Source organism: Tenrec ecaudatus, chromosome 1 (assembly GCF_050624435.1).
Source record: "Tenrec ecaudatus isolate mTenEca1 chromosome 1, mTenEca1.hap1, whole genome shotgun sequence".
Classification (NCBI taxonomy): Eukaryota; Metazoa; Chordata; class Mammalia; order Afrosoricida; family Tenrecidae; genus Tenrec; species Tenrec ecaudatus.
Window position 1 is genome coordinate 35,198,201 of NC_134530.1, and position 13,998 is coordinate 35,212,198.

At 50.9% G+C, this 13,998-nt stretch overlaps 1 protein-coding gene across 2 annotated transcripts in view; it reads right to left on the reverse strand.

Moving 5' to 3' along the window:
- The window catches only part of MTOR (mechanistic target of rapamycin kinase), a 124,524-nt gene that overhangs the window by 23,764 nt on the left and 86,762 nt on the right, over positions 1–13,998 (reverse strand). For both annotated transcript variants that reach the window (XM_075550856.1, XM_075550853.1), the window contains exons 31-34: positions 6,143–6,243; positions 3,729–3,844; positions 2,610–2,687; positions 2,350–2,457 (exon numbers count right to left, since the gene is read on the reverse strand). In XM_075550856.1, the coding sequence (XP_075406971.1) occupies positions 2,350–2,457; positions 2,610–2,687; positions 3,729–3,844; positions 6,143–6,243 (403 nt within the window). The remainder of the gene's footprint in view (positions 1–2,349; positions 2,458–2,609; positions 2,688–3,728; positions 3,845–6,142; positions 6,244–13,998) is intronic.

Sequence of the window (13,998 nt, forward strand, 5' to 3'; positions counted from 1 at the left end):
TGGATAAACACAGCTAGCTTCATGGGGCTACTGTGAGGATTACGTGAATGAAATGATTCACATCTCTTTTGTGAATCGTACATTCAGTTTCTGCTTTCTTCTCTGGTTGAAGATGGCTATCACTGACAAATTAAATTGAAAATGTGTCATTCAAAGTGAGTTTCTAAAGGAAACAAAGTGTAAAGGCAAGTTAAATAACTAAGAGTTTACACGCTGGCAGCATGGATACTTCTGAAATTATTCAAGCCTAGGCCTACACTAAGACTGTGGGATACTGACATTGGTCTTGTTTGGAAGCTTCAGTCTTGTCTCGGATCAAAACCTGCACAGACACTGCTAAGTGTCTCGGTAGTGCGTACATATAAATTATTTTTCATTAATTAATTGTTATCAAGAGGGCTAAACTCATTTTCTATCCAAAGGCTGACAAGGGTCAAGTGGGCCTCCCACCTCACACCTCCTCCACCAAGAGTCGGACTCAGGAGGCCTCCCGGCGGAGCTTAACCAAGGGAGGACAACTTCCCAGCACTGTCCCTTTATCGTGATTCCACGAAACCAAGGGGGCCGTCCTCCAGAGACCACTTAATGCCCAGGCTTTTCAAAAGGATAGGACTCAGTGAAGCCTGAATAGAGAACCCAAGGCAAGAAGAGATCAAGGTGAGTGAGTCTGCCCCACAGGGGGCGCAGCGCAGGGACTTTACCTCCTGCCAAGACACCGCACCCATCCCCCACCCCCCCACCTCCCGCCCAGGTGGGTGGCAGTTTTCCAGGCTGGCCTGTTCACTGAGTGCCTTATCAGCAGGACATCCACGTGGGCCAAATCCCACCACCAAAGCTACGCTTTATTTTCAGTCCTTTTGATCCCATGAAGTGGGACCACAATGGTTTGGAAAGTTAGAAAAACAAAAAAGTCCATTAAAGTGATTGTTTTGGATACTTCTCACCAAACGCTAGGTCCTTCCAGATGTTGAAATTATTTGTCTCCTTCAGCCAAGCAGCAGATGGCTGTTTCCAGATAGGAGAATCATGAAGGCCTGAGGTGACGACGGTGTCCCGGGCAGAGGCAAGTCAGACAGGCGCCTCCTCCCCTCCCTGAGCCTCAGTCGACCCATCCCAATGCCAAGTCAAGCTCGAGATGAAGCAAGGCCCTGCTCCACACTGTCGGGGGGGGGTCGTCAGCTCTCTGACCCCATAACAGGCACTGAACAGATCAGGCTGTGGATAACTGGGAAACGCTTGCTTTGTGGAATGCTTGCTACTGGTGCCCAAGAGACAATTTTCCACCAAAACATTCAGTGGGCATTTCATAATTACTAATAAAACCCGGGAGAGGACTGTGTGTGCTCCTTTCCGAGCCATAAACTTCTGCATCCACGGACCTGCCTTTGCCCACTGCTCCTTCGCGTCCAGGGGAATGCGTCTGAGCTCCCAGACAGGAATGCAGCCCCACTATGGAGAGGCCTGTGAGCACAGAGCTGGCCTGGTCTGGAGAGACTCTGGAAGTAGGTGTGGATCTCGCCGAGAGGAAAGGGATAGTAGTTGAGGGTCAATGAGGACTAGCAGGGGGACGAGAAGTTTCTGGATGGGGAAGCCTTCCTCTTCTGTACTGGTGAATTTCTCCACACACCTACCCAAGGAATGGGAAAACAGTCCTTTCCAAGGACACTTAAGCTCGTTGACTCCCAGGCCTGCAATGGACAGCTTCTCTTGCTAAAATGACCTGGCAGTTGCAATGAAAATGGTAATGGAGAACCTGGAAATGTTTCTCTAAAGGGGAAACTTCCATGGAAAAAAAGTCTCAACAGAGGCCAGGATGGCCCCAGGGGCTGTAACAAGGTCCCTAGGCAGCCTCGCTGAGAGAGTGGGCAGCAGGCCTCTCTCGCAGGGGCTCGCAGCCCTGGTCATTTTCGTGAACCCTCCGGAGCTGGCAAATGCTGGGTAAACCCTAAAGAGGGTCAATTCAGTTGGACTGGGGAGAGGGCCGGACGTCAGGATTTCTAAAGCTTTCTAGTGCATTCTATCATGCAGCTAAGGTTGAAAAGATTTTGAGGTTATAAAAAATATTTGAGGTTCTGATCCTTAACTGGCTTTCATAGGTACCACTTATCTAGATGTCTTTTCCTCTATTCCCAGCGAAGGATAAGCGGAAGCAGTAAACTTGGTCATCCTATCACGGCTGGGGTGGGAAGCCCTGGCGTGTTTTGCTCTGAGACAAACTGGGGCCTTTGTGGAGGAGACAGGAAGTGGGCTGAGTGAGTGCGGGGTGGAGGGTGTGTGTAAGTGCTCACACCTGCCTCTGCAGGTAGGGAGCCAGGCAACTAGCTCAGGCTTGCTTCCCCTCAGGCTCACCTGCAGTCTCTCCCACCAGATCTGGCGGATGATCTCACGCCGCTCAGGGACGAGTTTGTACTGGATAACCTCCTCCAGCTCGGACAGCATGTGGCAAGACACCATGGCCTGCAGGGAGCAAAGCACATCCAACTCAATCAGGGCACGCAGCGTCCAAAAGGGTTCAGGTAACATGTTCCCTCTGGCAGAGAGCCCTCCACAGCCCACTCTGAGAAAAGGGCCAGAGGAGCTGCTCACCGTGCAGGAAGGGATTCGCTTACCCCATAGGCCCGACTGTAGCTCTCGCCAGCCATGGCGGTCAGCTCAGCGTCTAGCAGGTCCCGGGCTTTGTCGATGCACTACAAGAGACAGAGGCCCCGGGCTGAGTCAAGGTTTGGGAGTGTCAGGTCGTGATACTGTTTTTGGGTTTCCTAGCTGGCTTCTGAAAGGATTTGTTTCATTTCCATCCCAGTGATGAAGAGAGCCATTCACTGAGGAAGGGGAGAAACGTTGCCCAGGCCTGCGTGGCTAGAGAAACGCAGTACACGATTTCTCAACAGAGGTGGAAATGTATGCTTGACCCCCAAAGCTGAGCATCCATCTCAGATCATATGCAGGCCCTTTGATGGCAGAGGTGAAGGACGGGGACTGGTGTGCTGGCACCCCAGCGGATGCCTCTCATGCAGACTTCAGAGGTGCTCCAATCCAGTGGGGGGTGCAGAGTCGGTTTTCCTAAAGCCACCCAGCAAGGGTCTGTTGAGACTGGACAGCTGCGTCTTTCCCCTCACCTACTTGGAACCCACACACGGCAGACAGACTGCAGTTTGAGAAGCTCTGTGAAACCCACTGGCAGGCCCTCACTGGGAACTTTCTTGTGGCTTAGGTGCTTACTGAGCCCCATCCCTTATAGGGGACCATTTCCCTGGCACTATCCAGGGCAGTCAGCAGCCTGAAGGGCAGACATGAATGCTTTGTTAGTTCATGCTGCCTGCCAGCACAGGATTTCCAAATAAACTGCCAGCTTCCTGGGAAGTCCTCAAGGTGTGACACCTGCACCGCCGAGAGCCTGGAGATTAACTGCTGTTGCTAGCGGGGCACTGGCTGCTCCCTGAATCCGCCTTTGGGGAACCTGAGAAGCCTTCCTCTGACAAGGAACATCTTGTCTCTGCGGCGAGGTGATGGACAGCAGGTAATGATGACTCCCAAAGCAGTCTGAATGTAATTTCCAGGACATATTCGTCCCGCTCAGGGCAGACATGAGCCCTGGCTGACGGGCTCCAAAGCTGCTTTAAGGCACATGCGAGCCGGGAGTACAGGTCGTGTGTGCGCAGGAGGCGAGGGAGGGGCCGTGTAGGAGAACCTTCTCCCGGCAGAGGCTCTAGGCCCACGCGGACGCTCACCTGCTGCGCCAGGGAGAAGAGGTCCTGATGGAGCGCCAGCACGGCTCGATAAAACGCCCCGTCGTGCGTGTCCCGAGGGATCATGCAGGTGTACTCCTCCATGCTGTCCCACTGACCTGAGAGGAGAAGCACATGAGGGTGCTCGGCCTGCTAAACTACAGGCAACACCTCAAAGGAGGCCGCCGGGCTCTTTCAATTAGTTTGGAGTTCAAAGGCAACAAATCAGCTTGAGCCTGAATGTACCCCAATTCTGCACAGACCCTTTCTGCACTGCGGTGTGGGGTGGAACCAGCCCCTGTCAAACACCGGCCCCGTCTCTCTTATGAACACGGGCGCTGCTGCCGCCCAGGGAATCCCGGAGGGGTGGCACACGTCTAGCCATCGAGGGTTGTGGTGTAGCTCCTCCTTAACCCAGCGAGCTCACGTGGGGTTCTCACGTGAGATGGAATGGCTTTCTGCTTCCCCAGTGCAGCATCTCACAGTCAGAGCTGTACTGGGAGATCACACTTGCCTCTGAACAATTGAAAACGGCCATCACGCAAACAGGGGATGGGATTAGACAGACAGCCCTCCTCTTTGCCCCAGGAGGGAAGAGATACATGTTTTAAGAGGCTCTGTGTTAACAGCAGTATGGGCTGTGTCACAGCACAGTGGCCCGTGTCATGCTACACCGGGGGCTTGGTCGTGTCCAGGAAGACAGATTCACTTCACCTGGTGGGGTAAGCATGGATCCACCACCAGGACTCCCAAGACCATCTGCCGAAAAGAGATCAGCTTCATTTGCTGCAACCTGCAGGGCACTTTCCTGCCTTTCTCTCCACAACATTGCTCATCCGCTCTGTGTGCCTTTGGGCAGAAGCAAATAGCAAAGATGACTCCTCAGGAAGCAATTTGTTTTGAAAAGTGTTTCCGTGTAAGCCCGGGGCTGTGAGGAAAAGCTGTAAGCTCTGCCATTCAAGTGTGCTAGGATGGGGGCGGGCAGTTACATGACCCTTCTCTAGACTCCCCAGCTTTCGTTTCCGCCTGGGGCATTCTATGGACCCTCGATCTCTCTCTTTTTAAAAGTGAATTATTATTATTTTATTTTTATAAATCATTTTATTGGGGCTCATACAACTCTTATCACAATCCACACATACATCAATTGAGTAAAGTATCCTTATACATTCGTTGCCCTCATCAGTCTCAAAATTCACCTTCCACTTGGGTTCCTGGAATCAGCTCATTTTCCTTTTTTCCTTCACCCTCCCTCATGAACCCTTAATAATTTATAAATTATCATTTTATCTTATCTTACACTGCCTGGAGTCTCCCTTCACCCACTTTCCTGTTGCCCATCCCACAGAGAGGAGGTTATATGTTATGCAGATCCCCAAGATCGGTTCACCCTTTCTACACCCCGTTTCCTCCCAGTATCGCCACTCTCACCGCTGGTCCTGAGGGGTTCATCTGTCCTAGATTCCCTGTGTTTCCAGATCCCAACTGTACCGCTGTGCATCCTCTGGTCTAACCAGGTTTGCAAGGTAGAATTGGGACCATGATAGTTGGGGGGAGGACACGTTTAAGAACTAGAGGAAGGTTTTGAGTTTCATTGTTGCTACATTGAACTCTGAGTGACTCATCTCCTCCCGACTACCCCTCTGCAAGGGATGTCCAGTTGTCTACAGATGGGCATTGGGTCCCCATCACGCACTCCCCTCCCTCGATCTCTTTTCAAGCAGGACTCTGAAACCTTGCTAAGCCTCGTCAGCGGGGTCCTGGTGTCAGGAGCCCCACGTGCCTCCTGGGGTCATGGGAAGTCTGTGTTACCAATGACTCTGAGAGTGAGGGAGGCGGAGGAAGGGCTGGAGTGACCGGGATGGGAACCGAGGAAACAAAACTGTGCAGAAAACATTGGTAGAGGTTGAAGACCGTGAAGGGTAGAGGGGTGCCTTTACATGTAAAGAAGTCCCAGAAGACAAGCTGTTAGACAAAGGAAGAGAGACGGCGGTCTTCTTCCTCTCCTCCTGCTTGGGAGAATGGCACGAGGATGGAGCTCTACCCCCGTGCTATTGCATGAGCGGCTTGAAAACGGAGCCCCGTGAATGAAGAAAGCAGACACATGGAGAAAGGCGACTGGGGATAGAACCCAGGATACAGTCTGGGACAACCTAGCTCTGGATTTCAGTTACAAGGGCGAACGCTGAACCAGCAACTCATTGAAGCCAAACCAAACCAAGACCGCTAAATCTCGGTTTGATGTCTATTGTTTTGCTTGGCCTTCAGGTGAAGTTAGTCAAAACAATTGGGTAGTGAAGACAGATGGAAGCTGCAGAAGCAGGTGGACAGAGACTGCCTTTACTTACCATATGCCAGATACCGCCATCTCTGACACAGTGCCTTACTCTTGGAATGCACGCCCCAGGCTCACTCACCTAAACCCCATGCCGCTGCAGCAGCCATCCGGGCCATCTTGGCCTGAGTCTCATCATTAACCAGGGTCCACTTTTCGCAGCACTGCTGGTGGAGCTGCCCCCTGCAGAGAAACCACACCGTCAGATTCATCACAACCACCACCGTCCTCTGCCAATTTCCATCTCTAGCTCCTTAAGTCACTGGGGCTACAGAGGAACTGGCATGAGAGGGGTCTGCCTGTAAGTCAAAAGCATATCCTACTGAGTCACCGGATGGAGAAGCACCCAGGCTATCTGCCTTGCCGTGGCCTGGTGATTCTCATCTGCCTGTGGGTGAGTTTGTCAAGGACAGAGACCATGTTTAACTCTGTGGGATGTGAGCTAGCCCGAACATCTGGTCCCTTCATAAAGATGAAACGAGGGCTCTCTTAAGCTGGTGGACTCGGGGCTCTTTCCCTTTGGCAGACCTACGGAGAAAGCATCTGAAAAGACAGACACATCTGGACATTGGGTCAGGGCGATTCTGTGCATCTGAGACGGCAGGTTCTGAGCAGGGGGTTGAGCTGGAATGAGCCAGTACAATGGCCTGCATTCATGCTGATCTCTAAGCTCCAGGGAAAGCTGGCTCTCCCACATATTACGCCGTGGCTTCAGTTTGAAATGAGATCAATCAGCACAGAAGGCAGGCATGGTCAGGCAATGGTCAGATCCAGCCGAAGTCCAGATGGTGCTCATTTTCAGAACTCTGCGCCATTGCCAGTTACGTGGGTGAAGACTAGGCTCCTGAGACGTGAACAGTGCTTACCAGGCTCTAATCCACAAAGGGAGCAGAAGCTCTTTCAAGAACAGGGGCTTCCTAGGGTCTCAGACACCGCCCCCCCCCAGGGTAGTTCTACCCTGGGGCCGCTGTGAGTCGGAACAGACTTGATGCTCCACCGGCTGCCCTCCCATGCTCCACTTGGGAGGGATAGGAAACCAAACCACGGCTGCCAAGTGAGCTTTGGGGCGCGACTTGAGAATGCTGTAATCTTTCCAGCTTTCTGCGGACGCTTGAACATGGCACTGGGAGGGGATTCAAGAGGTAAGGTCAGCTTAGCAGCAGCATGGGGCACCAGCTGCACTGTCCTAGAAGGTGGGGCTGGGGGAGTCGCCGAAGCAGTCAGTGCTGCCGGGATCTTGGCTGAGTGCTGACTGGTGGCCAGGTCAACACCACTGGCCAACAGCAAGGCCTGCAGGACACACACTTCAGGGGAGCCACGGGCACACATGCACTGGCTCCATACAAAGTAGAGATCAAAAAGGAACTGGTCAGAGGAACTGCCCACTATGTGCTCACTCAGTATAGAAGCAGGACCGAGCTCTGCATGTTCTCTTGTTGGCTAACCTTGCTACCTTCACGCCTGGGTCGCCTGATGGATGGGAGTCATGAGCATTACAATTCCCTAGAGGCTCATTCGAACCCAGATCACTAGGCTCCACCCTAAATTTCTAATTCTTCAGCTCTGGGAGGGACCTCAGGACAGTGCATTTCTGACAAGTTTCTAGGTAGATCTGCTGGTCCAGACGAGAACCACGGGCCCAAGTCCACAACTGGAGGATGAATAGTTTTGTTAGGGCCCCTGGCAGGAGGTACGGCGAAAGGGACATGACTACTGAATGGTCCCTCTACCCTAGAATCCAAAAGCCTCCAGCTGGTGGCCTCAGGACCACCAGCATCGGTGGGACAAACCTGGGGTTGTAGCTTTTCTTTTCTGCCAGATGCAGGGGGCACACGCAGTCCAGTCCCTCCCTCCCAGGCTCCCTTAAGAGACGGTAAAGGGAGCAGAGTAGGAGCAACACCCCGACAAGGAACCGGGGCTCAGCCTGCAGGCCGAGGCTCTGGGAAGAGCTGCCCGAGCCCCGCAGAGGTCCTGGGGGACCCAGAGCCAGGGCTCTCCTCTCCACAAACATTTACTTCAAAAAGTGAACCATGTTCTAGCTCTCCAGGGGAACAACGCCCTCAAATCCTATGAAATAGCTGGTAGGGGATAAGTTTTTTGACAACTGCCCCTGCATACCAGGGAGGCCTGGGTAAAAAGCCTGTCTTTGAGGGCTCCGATTTTCCACCACCCACAACACGGTTTAGGAAATGCGCTTCCATTTGGGGAACCTCACATGATTGGCTGACAGTGAGCTCCCTCTTCCTCTAAAGACTCTGCTCTCACAGCTCTGGCTGCTGGCCAGAGACAGCATGGGGAAGGGGTGGCTGCAGCTGGGCTGGGTGTGTCTGCCCAGAAAGCACAGGAGCGCAGGAGAAGAACTAGGATCATTCCTGCTGCCACCTCGGGTGAACACCTGCCACAGGCAGGCTCAGGATACATGTGCACAGCAAAAGACATTTAGACATGCCACTAAATAAAGTCGATGGAATAAATCCTAACAAAAACCTGCATTCTAATCAGAAGGATTCTGCTGCTGTCATCTCTTTTGAACACCTCTTTTAGCCTCCCGCATCCGAGGGTCCTTGGTCAGCACCACGAGCCACTTACACTGGGTAGGTAATTAGAAAATTGGAAAGCACCCAAGGGACCGAGCGCTGCAAAGTTAGGGATGGGCTCATGCCGCTCTTGGAAATTCTCAGGCAGGCGGTGCCAACTTGTATAAGTCTCCGTTTCTTCAACGGCAACATGATGGGACTGCACAAAACCCCATCTGAAGTCTTAATGCACCCATGCTGAATCTACTCAGCAGTGCCTTAGTAGCAGGACACGGCATGTGCTGGGCTACTCACTGATGGTTCAAACCCAGCCGAGGCTCCCGGGAGAAGAGGTCTAGCTATCTGCTGCCAAAGGCCGCAGCTGCGAGGACCCTATGGAGCAGCTCTGCTCAGCCACATGGTGGGCTGCCGTGAGCCCGAATGGACTTGGTAGTAGCCGGTTTGGCTTCCTGTGGCCCTTCTTAGTCCATCAACGAAAAGTGGCTGTGTCTCGTTCTGAAAAGGGGCAAGGCCAGGGGCTGTCTCGGGGGACGGGGGAGGGTTCAGGTGGATCTGGAAAGTTGGAGAGGAAGGGAAGAGAAAGCCAGTGCAGGCCGCAGAATGAACGGGCGCACACGAGAAGAGTTCTGTGGGGTAGGAGACGAGTGGATCGCCTGGCCAGAGGGACTCAGATGATGAGGCTGGGGGCAGGGAGAACTGGGCCGATGAAGGGGGCAGAGCCAACACATGGAAGGGTTTGAATGCTGGGCTGTGATAGCTACATGCAAATCCAAAGATAACAGGGAGATGCTCAAGCATTTCAGGAATTGATTAACCCCCAAATAACAAAACCAAAACACAACCAAACTGCCACGGAGTCAACTCCTATTCATACAGCCAGCCCTTTAGGAACAAGCAGCAGGAAACCACCTGGGAGGTGTGTGAGACGGTCAATCTTTACCGTCAGTGGTTCTGAATGGCTGGTCTTGCGGTCGCAGCCCAGCGCATCACTCACTGTGCCACCAGGGTCTCCGCAGGAACGGAAAAGAGGCGTGCTTTTAGGAACACTTAAACCTTGTTTTATAGTTCTCTTAATTATGTGTGGCAGTTAGGTTTTATGTCAGCTTGACCCTGTGAGAAAGTAGGGGGTGGAGTCCAACGCAGCCATCACTTCACAGCGATGATGCTTCCATGGGGGTGGGGTGTGGCCCGTGGTATCAGAAGGACTGAGAAGTCCTCTTCCTTGCTTTCCTCCTCGCTGCGACTGTTGGCCTCCACACGGGGCTGCCCAACGTTGGGCGCTGTACCCACGCACCGGCCCGTGACCTCTGCACCCCGCTTCATCTTTCTGCGTCTGCAGGCGCGAGTCTGAAGGATGCTTAGGCTAGCACTGGGCTCATGGCCTTGAGTTGAACTTGATAAAGAATTGCTCCTTGAGGAACGCTCCTTCTTACACACAGTGAGTGTCACTGGTTTTGCTGTTTTAGACCACCCTGCCTAACGCTGTTAGAGGGCAGTCCGCTTGGCACTTCCAACCCAGCAAGTCCTCAGCAGCAGCAGAAAGACGGGTCTGGTGTTCCCATACACACTCAGTCTTAGAAAGCCTCTGCGTTGGACTCCGTCGATGGCAGTAGGCTTGGGCTTGAAAGCTTGTTACCATCTCATCTGTTTCTTTGCTTTGGATCTGTGCTGTCTATAGAACATTCTGCAATGATGGAAATGGTCTATGTCTGCACCAGGCACTTGAGCATTTCTAGTGAGATGGATTTAATTTTAATCTTAACATAGTAGTCCTATATGGCTAGTGGCTACCAGGCTGAACCATACAGCTTCAGACTCTGTTGGACCTTACAGACTAGCGTGGCAGTTTTGGTAGACTATACCTCCTCAACTTGCTGTGGGGAGTGATTATAGAGTCCTGATTTACGCAAACAGTAATACTCTCCATCTCCCAAAGAATGGTTGACTCCGGTAATTCAGCCAGTTTCCAATACTTTTAGACGATCATCTATCTATGTATCTATCTCTCTGATACCCAACAAAAGGCTGAACTCATTGCTACTAAATTTTCATGCAAAACATTATAACATTTTCTATCGCGGGAATGTGGCATTATCTTTACATGAAAAAAAAAGTCAGCCTACCAAAAGAATAGCTACATAGTTAGGCACAGAAAGATTATGTGTTATGAACCAGAATTCTTTTTTTTAATAGAATTCTTTAGAAGACTTAATTTTATTTTTTAATAATATCCTTTAAATTTACTAAAGATAAAAAACTCCAAGGAAATAAAATTTACCTATATTAAATAAATGGGCTTATCAAAACAAAGGACTACTATGCAGCTGTTAAAAACAATACATGGGCAGTAGCTCTCAAGGTACTATTGGGACCATGGCCTATACTTGTTAAGTGAAGAAATCGAGGTGAAAAACTGTATGCAGTGTATCATCATTAACGTACATACTTACATACATGGATTATCCCTGGAAGTACATACAAAAGCCTGTTAACAACTTGGAGGTCTGGGTGGATGGAGACAAGGAGACTTGCTTTTCTGTTTGTTCTTGCTTTGTGCTGTTGAATTTTGTTGTCACTGAGCGGATTTTTGATCCATAGTAGCCCCATGTTGACACAGTACGCTATAGGGTTTTCTAGCTGTGTGGACCAGGAAGCCCGCCTCTTGCTCTGTCCCAGTCCCATATCTCAGCCTTGCTACTCTTGGTCCGTCTCAGCCCCACAGTCTCAGCATTGCTCCTCTTGTTCTGTGCCAGTCCTTGGTGCTTCTGGTCTTGGTTTCTGCCACTTCAGACAGAAATGTGGAACCTGCTCTTCTGGTGGTCCTGACTGTGCGCGCGCTCTCTCTCTCTGTAGTAGGTTTTGGCATTAGGAAGTGAGAGAATGCCTACTTTTTTCTTATCCTGGGTCTCTTTAATTTCCATATAGAGTTAGTGATTAGTTTTTCCCTATCTTCAAAGAACGATGATAGGATCAAGATTGGAAATACATTATATTTATAGATTGCTTTGGGTAGTATTGATATTTTCACAATGTTAAAAGGTCTTCCTATCCATGAACATGAAACATTCTTCCATTTATGTAAGTCTCTTACAGTTTCCTAAAGCAGTGTTTTGTAGTTTTCTTTGTACAAATCTTTTGTTTCTCTGGTTAGTTTTATTTCTAAGTATTTCATCTTGTGGGTGGCTACTGTAAATGATATTCTCTTTCTTTTAAAAAGTTGTACTGATATAAAGTTCACGTATCACACTCCCATAGTCACTTTTAGAAAGAGTTGTACACACATCATCACCATCAGTTCTAGTGCTCCCCCCCCCACATTATTTGCTCCCCACTTCCCCTCACCCTCCCCATCCTGTAAATGATATTTTCTTGATTTCCCGTTCAGCGCCCTCTTCATTGTATACAGGAAACAAACAGATTTGTGTATGTTGACCTTATGCCTGGTCATGTTGCCAAACTTCAATTATTGCCAACAATTTTCTTGTCGAGACTTTGGGGTTTTCTACTTACAGCAGCATTATCACCTACAAATGGAGCTTTACGTCTCACTGCCAAAGTGGATGGCTCCGGCATCGTTTTTGTTGCCCAGCACCGCAGGGTAGGACTTTCAGCACACTGCTGAGAGCGTGGTGACAGGCAGACCCTTGTCTGGCTCCAGTGCCCACGGGGACATTGGCTATGTGGCCGCAGCCGCAGTCTTTCCTGGGAGCAGACCGTCAGGGCCCTCTCCGGGGTAAAGCGGGTGGGTTTGAACTGCAAACCTTGTTTTTTTCAGCAGCCAAACACTAGACCACCAGTGCATAATACCTTTTCCAAAAAGTAATACTTACAAATTAAAAAGGAACACAAACCGATAGATTTTCTAAAGAAATAGCCTTCAGAGACGGGTTCAAAGGCAAGGGCGCAGTTGGCTGAGTTCTGCCTGCAGAGACAGGGTTTCAGGGAAACCTAGGGCTTCAGAATGACCTGGCCTTAAAGAGCTCTGGTGTCCCGGCTCCCCTCATTCTGGAGGCTCAGACTGTAATCCCCCCTCCTGTCCACTTCACCAGTCTTGGAGTCCTGTCTGTGTCTCTCCCTACACAGCCCTTAGTCCAGCCCCACTCTTCGCCCCCACTGCCCTCACTTCCCTCTGAACGGGTCTTGTCATCTCCTCTCTGCCCTCCCTTCACTCCGCGCTCTAAAGTGGCCCCAACGGGGTCTTCTTTCATTGCAAACCTGACCCCAACAGCTGTCTGAATACTTTCATGGCCTTTCAGTTGTCTTTACTTACGGTCAAAATTCCAAAGACAGTCTGTCAGCCATGTGGGATCTGGCTCCTGCTTTACCTCTGACCCCCTCCATGGACTCTCCGAATCCTGAGCACTCGTGCTTGCTCCCCTCACTGCCCGGGCCAAGGGAGACAGGGTCCCATGACCCCCCACCTGGGCTAGGGCCTTTCCTAGTCCCCAGTGGCCCCGTGCTTCTGCTTCCTAGCTGCGTCCACACGGCATTACATCTGCCTACCTGTCTGGCCTGTGAATTCTGTCAGAACTGAGTCTGCTTGGTCACTGCTGTGGCCTTGGGGCCTATTACAGAGTGAAACGAATAAGACTAGATAATTTCCGGTTGAACGAATGATTAAGGGAGATTATCTCCAAGGGAGAGTCAGATTAATCTAAAGGGGAGGTAATGACTTTAAGACGGTGTTTTGTTTAAACTGTCAAGGAAAAAAGTGCATAGATGCTGGAGAAACAAGATCTTTCCCCTAACAACTCCCCAAACCCAAACCTAGTCAAATGGTTTCAACGAAGCACTGCTGTTGCTTCTGCCTAGCTTACCCTCTTAACCTCTCTCCCGTCTCCTTCACCTGCTTCCTAAGTCCTAATTCTTCCTTCAGGTGGCATGGCGACATCACCCTGCTCCCAACGGGGTTCAATGCCTCTCCTTTCGGACCCCACAGTAGTTTGCTTAAATCGCGATCAACGCATGCTCATGTTTTCATAGCTGTCTATGTGCTTGTCTCATGGACCTTTCAGCGAGGCTCTTAGGATACACAGTTTCTTTCTTACCGCTGGGGCGTGGGATGGTGCTGGACACGGAGTAAGTATCAGATAGCAATCACAAGGCAAAGCAGCTGGAAAAGGAAGGCACTCCCGCCTCTTTCCTAAGAGCCATTAGCCAGAGCCAATGACCAAGTCAACACCGTCGAGCAAGAACACGTGGTCTTCACCGGGTCATGGGCAATAGAGGCAGACAGAAGGAAAGGCGCGGGGAACCCAGGAGCAGATCCAAGCTGTATCCTCCAGCACTGAGAGAAAGAGGGAGGGAGGGAGGGAGGGAGGGAGGGAGAGAGAGAGAGAGAGAGAGAGAGAGAGAGAGAGAGAGAGAGAGAGAGAAAGAGAGAAAGAAAGAAATATAGAGG